Source organism: Phyllobates terribilis, unplaced genomic scaffold, assembly GCF_046119375.1.
Source record: "Phyllobates terribilis strain yellow unplaced genomic scaffold, ASM4611937v1 Scaffold_4__5_contigs__length_816908805, whole genome shotgun sequence".
Classification (NCBI taxonomy): Eukaryota; Metazoa; Chordata; class Amphibia; order Anura; family Dendrobatidae; genus Phyllobates; species Phyllobates terribilis.
In genome coordinates, this window is record NW_027362764.1 from 223,926,061 (window position 1) to 223,943,931 (window position 17,871).

Genomic DNA, 17,871 nt, shown 5'->3' on the forward strand with positions numbered 1-17,871 from the left:
CAGTCATCTTTATCAGCTCCTGCATTTCTTCAGGACACTCCATTTTGCTGCAGAACGTTTGCAGCCGGTCATCCAACCACTTCTCCATTCCGTCTGGGGATACTGCTCCATTCATAGCCAATCACGGTACGCTGCTCACACCGCTCTTCCCGGAAAAATTTTTGTGGCCCCACCAAGCCACAGCAAACCATGTTTGAGTGCGACGACAATTTTTGTAACCCCGCCGAGTTACAGCCAGATGCTTTAATCTTCGTGGCCCCGACAAGCCACAGCCAGATGCTTGCATCCACGTTCGTTGTCCTGTGCCGTTACCCCTTGCAACCAGGCTGCAGTTGCCCGCATTCTCTAACCAATTGTGAGGTAGCGCTATTGATCATGTTGAGGGGCACTCACTTCACCGGGTCAATTAAAGCACATATGCAACGTTTTCCGGTAATATGAAGTCCAGCGGTTTATTACACATCATAAACTGCTTATAACATAATCCATCTCAGTGGCTCGCAGGCATGTTACACATGTTATATCTTAGAGCCTTTTCAGTGGCAGCTATGCCCGCTTGGCTTTAGATACAGACTTCGGCAAGGTAACAACATCAATGTCCATATAAAGCACCGTTTTTACCTTTGCCGGGTCTTAGACTGCTTCTATCAGCTCTGTTCTGCCAAAGCTGTGGTTTAAGGCTCACCAGACGTGGTCTCCAGGCCATGTGCCTTCCAGGGCTACTGGTGTTCCAGACACAGGGATCAGGCCTCTTGCCTCCCTGTGTTTCAAAACCACCCCGATATATATATCCCTCTGTGCGCACAGGACCTGTGATGATGTCACAGTCATGTGATCAGTCACCTGAACGGGAGGTACGTGGTCAGCCAGAACACACCCCCTCAGACATTTTGGCAATGCAGCAAGTCGCTGCATTACAATGTCAAAACCAGGAGTGGAACTTACAAACACTGATGAGAAATGCTGATGTGTGAATAAGCCCTTACACTGTAATACTGCTTTGTCTTAGAGCCACTCTTGTGCTCGAGGTCATGTTCCAAGTAAATGCGCTCCTTCTCTACGTATGCCCGATTCAGCCACTATGTACCCACCATCAATGGCATACATTACTTATATCTTTGCGCACCTTAGCCATGACTTTTCGTACATCATTTTTGGTCTCTACTTTAGCATATTACTGTATGGCCATCACTCATATGTTTTAAACTTGTTCCCTGTCTGTTAACATCCTTTTATATCTTATTTTTATTATGTCAAAAACGTAAGTGTATGCGCTTGTTCTTTTTCTGCTTTTCCACTGCACACCTGACCAACTTGTGTTTTTAATAAAGACTCTTTGTACGGCCACTATACATGGTTTTTATAATTATTTGACCATACATAGGATTTCCGCTTTCTTTGGTCTTTCTAGCTTACTACCAATTAGTCTAATTATCATTGTGCCCGGCAGATATGTGTATGTGACAGTCTATTTACTACTGCACGTGCATTGACATATACTTATTCCGTACATACAATTACACTCATGTTCTGCTCGCTCCTTTGTCTTTTGTGTGTACTAACAGTGCACAGGAATAGTGCCATAATAAGACTGATGACGTGAAGCAGAACTATCAGTATGGGAAGGGGAGAAACAGTTGTGGCAGGAAATATTGCTGCAGTTTTTAGATAAAGAGTATGAAAGTGTGTGGTTTTCTTTTTATGGTGGGCTCACTTTTTATTGATCTCATTTTGAGGTATAGACGACATTTTTGCTTGCTTTAGATTTGAATTTTATTGCATTGTCCAAAAAACGCAATTCTAGTGTTTTTTCTTTTTTGTTGTTTTACAGTGTTCTGCAATCAGGTTAATTTTTATACATTTGTATAGATCTGACTTTATGGACACTAGGACACCAACGTGTTTTTTTTACTGTATTTTAATGGGAAGAAAAATTGGGATGATTTAAATTTTTCATATTTTTAATTTTTTTTTTTTTAGTCCCCAAAGGTGACTTGAGCCAGTGATCTAACTTATACCATATATTGAAGGCATGGAGGTTTTTCAGCAGGCACCTGGCTGCCATAATGACCCATCATCACTGGGGAACTAGTGTGTGGAAAGTGCCCATCCTCCTCCAGTTCTTGTGCTCGTTAAAATCTGCTGTCAGAGATTGACTGACGGTGGCATTTAAGGAGTTAACTCCTGGAGGCTCATCTCCACTTGCTGTTGTTAGAGGCAGATGATGGCTGTGTAACCTAACTATTTTCTGTTGGGAAAGATGCGATCTTGGCTCCTGAACTTGCATCAAAGACAAGAGCACAACATTGGACTTGCTACATAAAGGACTACCATACTTGTATTCATAGGGTGGCTGTGTCTCCTAACTCACAATCCTTCAAATGTTCTCCTTGCCTTATAAGAAATTCCCAACTTGTGAAGCATCTGGGCTCCTGCACATGAGTCTTTTGTGCAGTTTTTGTATTGCTCCCTAAACACATGCAAATAAACACAAAAATTGCTTTGTGTCATTTGATGCCTTTTGAGCACCGTAACGTACCGCCCGTAATTGATGGGACCTGGCACGGTCTCTTTTTTTAAATTTAGCCATACTAATACATTAAAGAGGTTGTCCTCTACTTTTCCATTGATGACCAATGCTTAGGATAAGACATCAATGTCTGTTCAGCCCGGGTCCGGCACCCCGGCCGATCAGCTGCTCTCGATGTCGGCGGCCGCCAGCTGGATCTGCTAAATTGTGAAGCTGCTCTGTCTTCTTCTGTCCGTGACAGGGTACTATCAGAAGACAGAGCAGCTCCGCAATCGAACAATTCCGACTGCCAAAACCGAGAACAACTGATCGACGGGGTTGCCAGGTGCCGGATATTGATGACCTATCCTAAGAATAGGTCATCAATGAAAAAGTAGTGGACAACCTCTTCAGTTTAATACATGATAGTTTTTTGTGGTACATGACTTGATTGCATTATCATTTCTTTTGAGAGCTTTGTCTTTTTCTCTGCATTTTTATGAAGGTAAAGTCATGAGATTGAGCATAGTATGATATTCCATAGGTTCTCTGTTTTGTTATATTCCAGAGAGAAAACAGCTGTTGAGATTTCCAACCCTCCGGGGGAGCTGTTCCTGCTTAGTGGCAAAGGGAACCTGGTTTTGCAGCGAGTGAAGCAGTTTATAAAGCAACACATTCTGCCTGCACAACAGGTTGTTTCCTATCATACGTTATCTACTATATATTGTGATACACAAATAGAAAACTTGCATCACTATAACTTTTTGACTTTTTCTTTATCAATTGAGTTGACAAGCCAGGATTTCCAGGATAGCTCTAATGACTGGTGTACACATACACCTTTGTGCAGTAGTTTTGGGGACCTACTTTGTACCTAGACCAATACATGGATAGGCAATGGTGACGGACTGAGAGTAAAAAGGCTAAAAAAAATGCACTGTTCACTTTTTCCACTTAGAGCTCAGATGACTGATCAATAATTGTAAAGTTTCCAACCTACAGTCCCTTCCTTAAGAAAAACAGGAGCAAAATGCCTAAACTAAAGCCCGTATTAAAGTATAACTTTTATTTTCTATACTTAATGAAAGGGAATATTGCACTAAACAGTTACAACCACATAGTGCGATTGGGTATGGTTAACTAGTAGGAATCATGATTACTGTGAACCTTTATCCCATCTAAATAAATCCCAGTAGAATTTCAGATTATTATCTATTGCTGTATTGTGTGGCTGCAGTCCATCACTATACTAAATGACATACCCCCTCACACAAGCGATTTTTAATAATTGTCAGCCATTAGCCTTTCCAACGTGTTTCACCATTCTGGTGTCATCAGGAGAACGAGGCCCATGATGCCAGTATGGTGAAACCTGTTGGGGAGGCTAATAGCTGACAATTCTTAAAAATTGCATGCACTAGGGGATGTTTAGATGGCAATTAATTTAGTATAGTGACGGACTGCAGCTGCACAATACAGCAATACATAATAACAATATGGAATTCTGGTGGGATTTATTTAGCTAGGAATTATTACTGCCCAATCATGCTATGTAGTTTTAACTGTTTAGTGTAATATTCCCTTTTATTAAGTATAGACAATAGAAATTATATTTTTAGGGAATTTTTTGTCAATTTGTAAATCTAATTGATTATCCCTACATTGAATGTTGAACAGTTTTCGCAGTTTTAGTCTACAGTAAACCGGAGGACGCAGTATCTGCAGGGGCTCTGGTGTCCGGACTCCCTAAAATCACACGTTTCTGGCATAGACTGTCAGTACATAATGGATGTCTGTAAAGCTAGTTTGCCTCATTATATATTGTGCGTGGTTGGGTTTTAGTATTACTTTAGTCACAGACTTGGTTTTTCAGTGTAATATGTTTTGTCATTTTAGGAGGTATTGGAGTATTATACCAAATATGAAAACTCACCGCTCAGATGGAAGAAACCACTGGTCATAGAAAAGCTAAAGGTGAATAGTAACAGATGTACAATAACATTGCACATACCCCAGAACTGTGCTGTTTTTATTCAGTACCAGAGCACAGGGGTCGGCCTTTTCGGATTTTAAAGGATGTGTCTACAAAGTAGAACTAAGGCTTCTTGTTTTTGTTTGTTTCTCTTTAGAAATAGCGCCACATTTGTATGTAGGCTGTGTCTGGAATTACACCCCACTTGATTTTGAAGAAGCTGCAATATTCTGTTTTGCTGATAGACCAAAGTGCCAGTGCTTCTCTATTTATTTTTTCCTGATCCTACACAAATTCGCAATCCATAATTGAACAAAATATAAACTGTTTGAATTTCTTTGGTAAAGGCATTTGTTCTAGCTCTCTGCCCCTCCATCCTGAGATAAACCTGCCGTCCTTACTGTAACCTCTCACTGGAGCTGAGGAATCGGCAGACCCTCACATCGGGAATACCCTGTTGCCGTTTTGGAGGGGCGCTTGCTCACAGATCAGTGTTTTGTGCTGCGCCCACCCTGCCCTGGCCCCGGATGCTGAGCTGTGGATTCTGTTCAGTTAAGTGTGAAGTGGCTGCTCCTTCCACCTGGTCAGTGACTGATGGAGGAGAGTGGTGAGGGTGAACTCCAGGGTGCTGTGATGAATTCCCATCAGGAATCCACAGGGAAAGTTGTGTAAAGTGACTCCATTAATGCTGCTCACATGGAATCCAGTATAAAGGACCTGGTGCTTCTCCTAATCCATATTGCACAGTGGTCGTGCGGGGACAGCTTCCTTCTTCAGCAGTGTTCCTGACCTGCTGCTGCAGATAGTACAGCTTAGAACAGTGGAGAAGGCCTCTCTGTCTGTCCTGAGTATCTAGCGAAAAGAAAAGAAAGGGCGCATGTGTAGACTCACAGGGCTATTTAAATAATTTAAAAAGTGCCAGTACACTCACCTGTGATGGTTGTGTACGTCTACACAACCAAGATTAAGCGTGTGATTAATGAGGCTCCGGGTCGCCTCTATTTGTAGTACCGTCCTGTCGGTGTTTGCCTCGCTACTCCGTGCTCCTCAAGTGGTCACACGATCCTGCTGGACCAGATACCACGTCACCGCAGGTCCTCAGTAGTTTAACCCGGTGGCTGGAGAACCGCAGGTCCTCACACATCCAAATATGCCCAGCTGCTCCTGCCGCTTTGGCTCCGTATGGAGATATCTCACAAGTAAACAATGGTGCAGCAGTCTCAGGGAGCGCCAAAGGAATACTGGACAATTTAATAGATGTCAACCGACTTTTATTCTTCCTCCAATACCACTGCCACAACGCGTTTCAACGGTCTAAGCCGTCTTCATCAGGTGGGGTCTCGATCTTGAGACTGAGACTGAGACTGCTGCACCATTGTTTACTTGTGCTGAGTATCTTGACCTTCTCAGAGGTCATTTTCTCTGTGCTGGATTTTCTCGATTCTTGTACAACACTGCCACCTGCTGGTGTTAAACAGCAGCACAGACTATATATTAGACTTAAAGGGGTTGTCCGGTCCAAATCGATAAGTGTACAGTCACTCTGTGACAACAGACTTGTGAATCCCTCCCAAGCGTACACTGTGTTCTGCGAGGATCCATAAATCTGCAGTCACACAGACTGACTGCACACTCATTGATTTGGACAGAACAACCCGTTTATTCTACTCATTGTGAACTAAGACTGTTTCCAGACATTTTACAGCTGTTAATATATTCCTGAAGTTGGTCTCTGCTTTTATCAGTTGAATTTGAGATGCAGCTGACATTGCTATGGCATATACAAAGAAAAAAACTAAGGGGAAGTCCTCCCAATTTGTTCCTCAGATATTGATTCTACTGCTGGGATTTCCCCTGAACAAGTGACTGTTGCTGCGGATAGCTCCTCCACTTCCACCAGCGCACGGATTCATATTACAGCTGTTGCAGCTAAAAAATTGTAGCAACACTCCAGGGTCCCGAATGCATTGCAAGGCTCCATACCGGACCTCTGTGCGCGGGGACAATGAATTCTTAACTTCTTCCCAACCACATTCTCCTCAAAGATCCTCTGGCCAAATTTCTGGTCAATGTTTGTAGAGGAGCAAGATACTGTCAGCCAGCAACAACTGCCAAGCCGTGTTGGTAACTAAAGTGGACGAACTCCGGCCGGACTTTAATTTTCTGCACGTCATGTTTCCGAATGACAGAAGGTGCACATCAGAGGTGGAGCGCAGAATCTCGGATGTAGAGGATACTCTGAAGCCTATGCCAGCTCAAATTGCAGAATTAAAGAAACAAGTCAATTCTTCTAGTGAAAGAACAGATGATTTTGAAAATCTGCTTAGGAGAAATAACATCAGGGTAGTGGGCCTGCCGGAGGAAACTGAAGGGGCTGATGCCAGATACTTCATCAAAAACTGGTTGAAAGATCTGTTGGGTGCAGAAGTCTTTAGCATTGAGCGAGCACATAGAGTTCCAACATGACCTGGCCCTCCTGTTGGCCCCCCTGTTGGTCCTCCTCGGCCATTATTTGCTCGACTATTGCATACCATGACAGAGATGCCATACTCATGGCTGTCCGCCTGAAGGGTGAGGTGCTGTGCAATCTGGTTTCCTTTAACCGAAATTTATTCGGTCTCCCATGACAGCACCACGTGAGAGAGAGGATCCGCCCATCAAGGACAGGAAACCTACAGGTTAAAAAGGGCGGCCCTCTCTTCCTGCCTCAGTTTAGGTTTCCTGTCCATGATGGGAGACCTCGCAGGCTTACCTGCAGAAGATGGACTCCTGTCCCAGAGAGGGCCACAGCAGGTGGTTGGAGCCGGTCCGTCCCGGTCCTCTGGAGACGCCACGGTAGGGCTCAGTGGGGCGCCTCCGTGAGCGTTGCGGCGGGCGCGACATCGCCTCACGGGGAGGTAGATGTCTGCCAGGTGTGGGGCCGCTAGCGGGCTTCCTCCCCCCGCTACAATTTGCAGGAGATCCAGGTCACGCCGGCGGGGCACGTGACAGGCGCGACCTACTGACGTGACTTCCGGTGCGCCGGGCAGGAAGTCCCTGTGACGTCACCGGAAGGGGCGGAGCTCGTTTGAATTTTGCACGCGAGCAGCTGAACGCCGGGGGATTAAGGTCCTGGCGGCGAGGAGCCCACCTGGAACCCACCTGGCCACCTGGGGAGGAAGACCAAGGAGCAGGTAACGCGCTCCTGGGTAAAAAAAAAAAAAAAAAAAGAGCACACACCCACACATGGTACCGGTATGGCCAATATATAAAGGATCTGGTAACATACAGAGGTGCTTCCCAGCCCATTCTTACACTGTAATTATGGAAGTTTCACAAGAGCTGTCACCTAGGCAACAACATCTGCTACAGGAGCAGCCCTCTGGGGAGCCCTCACAACTAGTGGCGCAGCACCATTCCCGGCTAGGGTCTGGTCGTTCAGCTAGAAGAGCTACCACTAAGAGCAGGAAGGACGGTCCGGTGCGGCGTGATTCCTCGCCGTGCATGTTGGATTCTTCTGCTTCTACGGTACCGAAGGTTCTGTGGGGTGAGTGGAATCTTTGTGAAAGTTCTACTAATGTTTCCTCCTTCTATCTATAACTTTCTTTTAGAGCAAGAAATGTTCCTCGAAATCCAAGCACAGAGAATGTGCCTTATGCGGCTGTCTACTCCCTGATTCATATAGCAAGAGGTTATGCCAGCTTTGTATTAGCAAAATGATGTCGGAGGAAACCCCAGATTTTTCCCTAGGCCTAAGAACTTTAATAAGGGAAGAAATTGGCAAAGCATTGCAGGGTTCAGAGTCTGGGCATATTCCTTAAGAAACCCAGCCGGGTTCAGACTCTGAGCTATCGGTCGCTTCCTCCTCCGCCTTCTCTTCCTCTGATAGTGAGCCAGATAGACAGTGCTTTCCCCTGAAGGAGGTCGATGCCCTAGTAAAAGCCGTCCGATCTACAATGGGGATAGTGGACACGAGGGCAGAGAAGTCAGCTGAGGATGTTATGTTTGGTGGTCTGGGGCTAAAGAAAAGAAGGGTCTTTCCGGTAAATTCAAAGGTGAAAGACCTCATTGATAAGGAGTGGAGGAAACCTGACAAGAAGGGTAGTGTTCCTCCATCCTTTAAAAGGAAATATCCATTTGAGGATGCTATGTGTTCCTCCTGGTTAAAAGCACCCAAGCTGGATGTTTCTGTTACCAAAGCAGCGAAAAGAACTTCCCTCCCGTTCGATGATATGGGTGCATTGAGAGACCCCCTAGACAGACGGGCTGATACTTTCTTGAAAGGGGCATGGGAGACAGCTGCGGGAGCACTGAGACCAACAGTAGCAGCTACCTGCTCGTCCAGAGCCCTGATGGTGTGGCTTGAACAGCTAGACAGTCAGTTGAAGGATGGGACTTCTAGGAAAGACATTATTTCTTCCCTTCCACTGGTTCAGGGGGCGGCAGCTTTTCTTGCGGATGCATCTGTGGACTCAGTAAGGTTGGCAGCAAAATCAGCAGCACTGTCAAATGCGGCTCGGCGAGCCTTGTGGATTAAATGCTGGCCAGGGGATTTACAGACTAAATCCAGACTGTGCACAATCCCGTGCGAAGGAGAATACCTCTTTGGTCAGACCATGGATGACTTATTGGAGAAAGCGGGGGACCCTAAGAGGGGGTTTCCATCAGTACCTCTACCCTCCTTTAAGAGATCGTTCCGGAAGAGATATTTCAGGGAGCAAGACAAGTCTGACGAAAGGGGTCGAAAAGGTAGAGGTCTACTCTTTGGTCCGTCTCCAAAAATTGAGCAGAAGCCAGGGGATACACAATCAGCCCAGGTGGGAGGGAGATTTTCATTTTTTGTCCCAGCTTGGGAACAGATTTCTCATAGTAATTGGATTTTAAGCCTGATTAAGTATGGTCTTAAATTTCAATTTAAAGCATTGCCTCACAAAAGATTCATGGTTGTTCCCTCCAGTTCTTCCCCAGAACGCCAGGCTGCCCTCGTTTCGGAAGTACAAACCCTAATAAGAAAGCACGTCCTGATTGAGGCTCCGGAGGCTGAAAAGGGTCTTGGTTTCTACTCCCCGCTCTTCTTGGTTCCGAAACCAGATGGAAGTTTCAGGACAATCATAAATCTGAAATCCCTGAATAATTTCCTTAAAATACACACCTTTAAAATGGAGTCTTTAAAATCCGTAATAAAGTTACTTTTTCCCCACTGCTATATGGTAGTGCTCGATCTCAAAGATGCGTATTACCATATCCCAATTCATAGTGACTATCAGAAATACTTGAGGCTGGCCATTGAAATTGACGGGGTGGTTAAACACTTTCAATACACTGCACTCCCCTTCGGTTTAGCTATAGCCCCGCGAGTTTTTACTAAAGTAATGGCGGAAGTTATGGCACATGTAAGAGAAAGGGACATTCTAATTATCCCTTACCTGGATGATCTCCTGATAGTGGGGAACTCGTTGGTTCAGTGCGAGACCCACCTGCGGGAGACCATGTCGGTCTTAAATAGTTTGGGGTGGTTTCTAAATTTAGAAAAGTCTAGACTATCTCCACTCAAGGTACAACAATACCTGGGGGTCATATTAGATTCCAGGAAACAGCTATGTTGTCTTCCAGAAGAAAAAATTGATAGAATCCGGGGGTTGATAGCACAATGTATACGTCAGCCTTCTATGTCACTCCGTAAGGCCATGTTACTATTGGGAACCTTCACCTCCACTTTTCCTGCGGTTCGTTGGTCACAATTACATTCAAGAGCTTTTCAGTGGGATGTGTTGTACAATAACGCAGCTTTAGAGGGGCATCTAGACCGTGAGTTTACGCTAGGTCCTCGTGCCATAAGGTCCCTTCGTTGGTGGTTGCGACAAGACAATCTTGCTAAAGGGGTTCTCTGGGAACCAACTGCAGTCTTGTCCACTGATGCAAGTGCTACAGATTGGGGAGCTCACTTTGAAGGGAGATTAGTGCAGGGAACCTGGTCAAGCAGTGAGCGACAGTTGTCATCAAATGTTAAGGAGCTTCTGGCGGTGCAGCATGCGTTCAACGAGTTCCTTATATATTTACAGGGCCAGCATGTCCGTATACTCTCGGGCAATCAAGTCACGGTAGCTTACTTAAACCACCAAGGGGGAACCCGCTCAAGAAACTTGATGAGGGTAGCGAACGCACTTCTGCTGAAAGCCGAACATCATTGTCCCTCTCTTTCGGCTACTCATCTAAAAGGGAAGGAAAACATCACAGCGGATTTCCTCAGCCGTACTTCCGTAAAAGAGGGAGAGTGGTCCCTAAATACGCGAATATTCTCCAGAATCGTAGAAATGTGGGGCCTTCCGACTGTGGACTTATTCGCAACAAGAGCCAATCGGAAAGTGGAAAATTTTTGTTCCTTAGACCCCAGAGAAGAACCCCTGGCAGTGGACGCCTTCATGGTTCCCTGGAGATTTCCTCTGGCATATGCCTTCCCTCCCATGATCCTGCTCCCAGCGGTGATAAGAAAGATCAGGGCAGACCGGGCCAGAGTGATACTCATATGCCCCTTTTGGCCCAAAAGACCGTGGTTCCCTTGTCTCCGGAAGATGTCCATATCAGATCCCTGGGTTCTTCCGGAGATTCCGGACCTCCTCACTCAGGGGCCACTTTCCCATCCTCCAACCCCGAGTCTACATTTGACGGCGTGGAATTTGAGAGGGTGTTATTGACCAACAAAGGATTCCCCGCAAATGTAGTGAATACTCTCCTGGCTAGCAGAAAACCAGTTACCACCCGTATTTATGCCAGGACCTGGAGGAAGTTTCTGTCCTTTGCAGAAGTTAAGGTGGAGGAGGGGCCCCCTATTGGGAAAATTCTGGAATTTCTGCAGCGGGGCTTAGAATTGGGTCTCTACCAGTACCTTGAAAGTACAGGTGTCGGCGTTGGGGGCTTTATTTTCTTCCAATATTGCTGATAACTATTGGATAGCCCATTTTATAAAAGCTTCCTTTAGGTGTAGACCCATTACCAAAGTAAAGATGTCTCCCTGGGATTTGAATTTTGTATTAGATGCCTTGACCAGTCCTCCTTTTGAGCCACTAGATTTAGTCTCCCCCAAAATTATTTTCCTAAAGACGGTCCTGTTAGTAGCCCTAACTTCAGCCAGGAGAGTCAGTGACCTACAGGCCCTTTCAATATGCCCTCCATTTACGCAAATTCTGGACGATAGGATTATATTAAAACCTGATCCGGACTTTCTTCCTAAAGTGGCCACTCGATTCCATAGAACCCAGGAGATAGTTCTCCCGACTTTTTGCTTCCCGCCCAAAAATCAAAAAGAGGAGAGGCTTCACACTTTAGACGTTAGGAGGTGCATACTAAAGTACTTAGAAGTATCACGTGGATTTAGAAAGGATAAGTCCCTATTTATTTGCTATCAGGGGGCTAGAAAGGGTTGTAAGGCCTCAAAGGCTACAATCGCTAGATGGATCAAGGAGGCCATTTCCCTCGCATACTCCTCAGGGGATAAAGAGATACCGGAGGGATTGAGGGCGCATTCTACCAGAGCGGTATCAACCTCCTGGGCGGAGAAGACAGGGCTTTCCATTGAGGAAATTTGTAAGACTGCCACTTGGTCTTCTCCCTCTACTTTCTATAGGCACTATAGATTGGATCTGGGTGGCTCTGCAGATCTCACTTTCGGGAGAAGGGTGCTTCAAGCTGTGGTCCCTCCCTAATTTCCTTCGTCTCTGTAATTCTCTCACGTGGTGCTGTCATGGTATACCGAATAAAGCCTTAGTTACTTACCGGTAACGGGATTTTTCGGAGCCCATGACAGCACCCGTATATTCCCTCCCTTCACTGGTGTTGTGCACTCCCGTAGAGTTGATTTCTTTTTGTGCACCCTTGCGGGAAATTGATGAAAAGTAATGTACTTAATGTGATTATGTTTTGTTATAACTAACCTTGGCGGTACTCTCATGCTCTGTTAACTAAACTGAGGCGGGAAGAGAGGGGCGCCCTTTTTAACCTGTAGGTTTCCTGTCCTTGATGGGCGGATCCTCTCTCTCACGTGGTGCTGTCATGGGCTCCGAAAAATCCCTTTACCGGTAAGTAACTAAGGCTTTCTCAGTTGGTGTCAGAGAACAATGTACTCAATTTGCTGAAGTCCGCGTCAAGTTGCGAGAGAAGGGGTCTAAATGCGGTTATTCCCTGCAAAGCTAAGAGTAGTGGATGGGAAATCTTCCCATTTCTTCACACTTTCTGCCAATACGCTGGGGTGGGTTGAAGCTGCTCCTCGTACTCAATGTGAGAATGACTGACAGGAAAAGACCCCACCATTCCAGCTTCTTTACTATGGCTGTGTGGACTCTTGGACGTTATAAAGAGCTCCAGTGGGTGTACTCATCAGGTTTATTAGCAATAGCCCGATACTATTCCTAGCAGAGACATTTTGGGGGAGGGGGTTGGGCATGGGGACCGGTTGTGTGTGTTGTGTATAAGGCTTTATGTACTAAGTGTATGTATATGACTCTAGTTGCTGTTAATTGATAATATTTTCATTGGCTATAAAAAATGGAAAAAAAGGCCTTTCAAAAAATAAATCAAAAGCATTTGATATAAACGTGATTTTTTTTTTTTTATATATATATTTCTGCTTAGGAACTGGCAAGAGCTGAAGGACTGTGGAATTTGTTTCTGCCAGCTGTCAGTGGTCTTAGCCAGACAGACTACGCCTTCATTGCAGAAGAAACTGGGAAATGTTTCTTTGCTCCAGAGGTTTTCAATTGCCAAGCACCAGGCAAGTATCTTGTATATACTAGACTTCAGTGGGCATACCGTCACTCGTAGAAGACGTCTCTCAGGTGCTGATGGCTTTAAGTGTACACGACAAAGGACCAGAATCATCATCATTTGCAATTTCTTGAAGTCTTTCTTTTTGTGGCATTCGATGTTTTTTGGGGTTATTTTGCCCCCATTTCTTCAGAATGGTGCAATATTAAAAATTGCTTATTCTTGTCTTTGATCAGTTTTTGCAGTTTTTTTAGCGCCAAAAGTCGCAAATACCTGAAGAAAAAAAAGATGCACCGAATTGAAAACTCCTCCAGGAACCTTACTCCAGGCAGGGACTAGAGTAAGATTCGCCAAGAAAATATGATATTTCATAACGCTAAATAACCAAAGTTATCAAAGAAAATTACAAAAGAAAGACGACCTAAACAGCACAAAAATGAAGAGCCATTAAAAAGGAGCAAATAATGTCAGAAAACTGGAGAAACAGCAATGATAACTCGGGGCCAAAATGTCTACATAAAGTATAAAGTCAGGCCATATTCACCCGCTGTGGAATGTTTCCTCTGCAAATTTGGTGATGAATCCACAGCAGAGTCCTCATGTGTTACTTCCGGATTTTGTTAGAGATTTCACCCTATTCCATTACTAAGCTTTGTATACTGCACTGGAAATCTGCAATGTGTGAACTTCACCTTAGGCAGCGGACTTTTGGCATGGAGCTTGGGGACACATTATGTCAGGCCGTCAGAATGGTGGCACTTTCATGTAGGCATTGGACCACTTTGACAAGTGCTGCATTTAGGATGATGTGATACAAATGTGAACAGAGCCCAAGTGTTTCAGAGCCTCCATCACAGAATCAATCAGCTTTGGCATGTTGCATGTAATACCATTTTTTCCTATCAAAATGTTGATTATAAAAATGGTGAAGTCAATGGGGCAGATGTGGCTCTGTGATTAGCCTTTTCTTGTAGCAATTAGCCACAGCACTAGTATGAACAGGGCATTAGAGCATATAGGTGCAATCAAAAATAAAACCATTTCTGAGCAGTTAATACTAATTCAGCAGTGTATACAATTACTGCAGCGGGATTGGGCTTTATATAAATATGTTCTGTAATGTATTAAATGGTATCAATTCTGTTTTTCAGATACCGGCAATATGGAGGTGCTTCACATGTACGGCACAGAGGAGCAAAAGAAGCAGTGGCTTGAGCCTTTACTTAAGGGGAAAATTCAGTCGTGTTTCTGCATGACAGGTGAGGATGACTAAGATATAAAGGATCTCCCCACTACATGTTCCAGTACTTTTTATGGTAAATAAAATGGTGTCATTCAAAACTACTGTGAAAAACAAGCCCTCATACTGCTACGTTAGTGGGGGAAAAAAAGTGGTTTTCGAAAGGCAGTAATCATGATAGGAAGGTGTTAAAGATGGCTCCTGCTGGAGTTCCTTCTTCTGTTTCTCCTCATGATCGCTATTACTGGCAGGCCATTCATACAAGCCACCATTTACAATGTAAAATTCAGGACATTTAAAGAGGTTGTCCACTACTTTTACATTGATGGCCTATCCTTATGATCTGCCAATCAGTTGTCATCGGCGGCGGCGGCGGCGGCGGCCACCTCCTATTGATTTGAATAGGAGCCGGATGTGCAGTACCCTGCCTTGGCCACTACAAGTAGATGGAGCAGCTCAGTAAGTGAGTACTTCCAGCCGGCAGCTGCCGCCACCGATAACAGCTGATCAGCGGGGGTGCTGGGTGTCTGACCCCGGCCGATCAGACATTCATGGCGTATTCTAAGGAGAGTTGCAAATGATGAATTAGGCAAAAACATATGGAAAATGTTAATGTCGTCTACAGTGGCAAACTAAAAAAAAAAAATGCAGAGCGCCAAAAACTTGGCGAAAGCCAGGCACGCATGCAATAATTGGGCCCATAATGTCTGATATTAGGTGGAAGTATCACTATCAATGGATGTGCATTTTGGTTAAGATAAGGAACAGTACTGCATCAAGATTTTTTTTTTTGGACACAGTATGGCTGACTCTGTGGAAAAGGGTATTTCTTTGTCTGACACTTAAAGAAGCACTCCTCCCATAAAAAAATGTATCCTCTTAATATCTTGCAATCATCATATTATATAGCACTGTGTACTTACAATTGCTCATTTTCCCTTTCTACCCAGTTAATTATTCTGTTTTCCATTAGGTCTATGACATCATATGATTAAAAACTGACTAACTGAATCCTTCTAAGCTCTATGCAGAAGCAGGAGGTCAATGTTCCCTGTATGAGTCATAAGTCACTGCAAAAGTCCCTGGCGGGGGGGGGGGGGGGCAGCTGGGTCAGGAGTTGAAGAGGGGGATAATAAATGCTGGGACAAGAGACTTCCTGTTTCTACATAGCTCAGAGAAAAGAGAAAAAATAGCTGGGTAAAAAGGCAAAATGAGCAATTGTAAGTACACAGTGCTATATAATATGATGATTGCAATAAATTAATTGGATAAAGCTTTGATGGGAGGAGGAGTGCTTCTTTAAGTATCCCGTTATAGCACTCTCCCATAACAGACCTCACGGCTAGTGACTCCATCACTTTGCCACATTAAGTCAATTATGGTACACATTTGGAGATTGGCATGCAACTCTGCCTCCCCTACAACCTTATGTGATCTGTATAAGAGCACTTACAGCCGTATGTGTAGAAATGTGCACAGATTTCTAGGTGATTTCTTTCTTTCTAACAGTATGGGCTATAATATCTGATATACATTTGCATTTACCACCATTTTGATTGATCTAGTTATACATTGAATAGTAGTATGCTGAAAGAATAAGCCCCACTCACCTCTAGATGGTACATAGCAGAGTACGGGTGTCAGTCTGATTTTCTTTATATATTCATGTGTCTACCTCTCCCAAATATATTAAGGGTCGATCCTTTCTTCTTGGATGCTTTTATCCTTTTTTGTTTTGTTGTTATTAGCAATAATCAGGGTAATGTGAACAGGAACAAGTAGTTGCCTACAGAGAGCACATGGGTTCATTGTATTCAGTCTATGGACACTAAGAAAAGCACTGCTATGAATTGTAGTGTATTAAACTATCCATCAGTGTGGCATTGGGCCTAATAAGTTTTTGTTCCCAAAGTGTTGTTTATAACCTGATCAGATGCTGTATATGGTTTTATGAACAGTTATTGTATTGAACACAGAATGACCATTATTACGTTTTCCATACTCAGAGCCTGACGTAGCTTCCAGTGACGCCACCAACATGGAGTGCTGCATCAAAAGAGATGGAGACAGCTACCTGGTCAATGGAAAGAAGTGGTGGAGCAGTGGTGAGTAGAACATGTTTTTAGTTTCTGAAAAGCCAAATCTGAAAGCCGTCTAAAATAGTGACATGGACTCGGTGTTGGAACAGGGGTCTCTTACTGTGCTTCTTGCCGTATTTTGATAAATTCTCTGTTTTATCTGCTTCTGCTCTGTAAGTCCTCTGAAGGATAAGTCCTGTGTAACCTGCCTATACGACTGATTGAGTGCTGTCTATCTGCACAGTGCATAGACGTGGCAATCAATGGTGCGTGGCGAGGACAGTCAGAGCTCATGAACTGAGAGGACTTTCAGAGCTGCAAGCTGCTAAATCAGTGATTTATCAAAGCTACAGCAAGAAGCCCAGTAAGTGACCTATCATTGGAATCTGGTCACTGTCCTTATTTTATGCTGATCTCAGATGCAACAACAACAACCTGGTGACAAATTCTCTATAAACTTCCTTTTATAGATGTTTGTGTATGTTTGATTGCAATTACTGTTATTTTGTACAGCGTCAGCTCAGTACTAGACATGTAAATCTGGTTATGATTCCATGAGACAATAGCATAATAGAAGTTTCAGAGAGTAGAACTACATAATAGAGGCAAATGTCTTGTGAAAGACCCCCTCTAACCATAGCTTAATCAATTCAGGAATTCAATTAAAATGAAAACAATGTTTACTCCTCTCCCACAGCGGTGCCATTCCTGCGATGTGGTTCCAAAGGGTGACATGACATTGGCTGCCATGACAAGTGACACGCACATGGTTTTTATTGTAATTGGGGTCCGGAACTGATTAAACTGGGGTTGTCCATTAGTGTACATCACCTTTAAGTTAGCCTGCTCTTTGAAATATTAAGTTCTTTATCCTGAAGGTTCACAGCTAATATCACTCCCCACGGTCATTTTCAAGTGTGTCCTCTTTGTGTTTATTCCTGGGGATGAGCACATCTCTGCACACCCATCCTCTCCACCCTATCTGTCCTCATTTCAAAACCGGATGCAACATGCTGGAAATTTGTCATCCTGTTATCGGCGGAAAAACTTCTTGAGAGTAAGTCTTGGGGTCATCACGCCCTCGAATAAATTCAGTTTCAGAAATGGTAAGTTTCTTATCTACCTATTGCAAAATTACAACTTTACATATGGCTGGAAGTTGGACTTTTCAGCTGCCAAGGAACCAAAAGGTGGATGTCTGCATCTGTTTAGTAATCATTTTAAGAAAATCAAGTATTCCTTGGTATTTGCAGTAGATACGACAGTATGTACTGTACATTCTACAGATACTAGCAGCTGTGTACTCCTATCCGTCTTTGCATTAGTTATGTCT

General features: G+C 44.1%; 1 protein-coding gene across 2 annotated transcripts in view; it reads left to right on the forward strand.

The window, feature by feature from the left end:
* The window catches only part of LOC141265265 (acyl-CoA dehydrogenase family member 11-like), a 103,041-nt gene that overhangs the window by 47,271 nt on the left and 37,899 nt on the right, over positions 1-17,871 (forward strand). For both annotated transcript variants that reach the window (XM_073678114.1, XM_073678113.1), the window contains exons 9-13: positions 3,078-3,201; positions 4,406-4,483; positions 13,089-13,227; positions 14,372-14,479; positions 16,467-16,565. In XM_073678114.1, the coding sequence (XP_073534215.1) occupies positions 3,078-3,201; positions 4,406-4,483; positions 13,089-13,227; positions 14,372-14,479; positions 16,467-16,565 (548 nt within the window). The remainder of the gene's footprint in view (positions 1-3,077; positions 3,202-4,405; positions 4,484-13,088; positions 13,228-14,371; positions 14,480-16,466; positions 16,566-17,871) is intronic.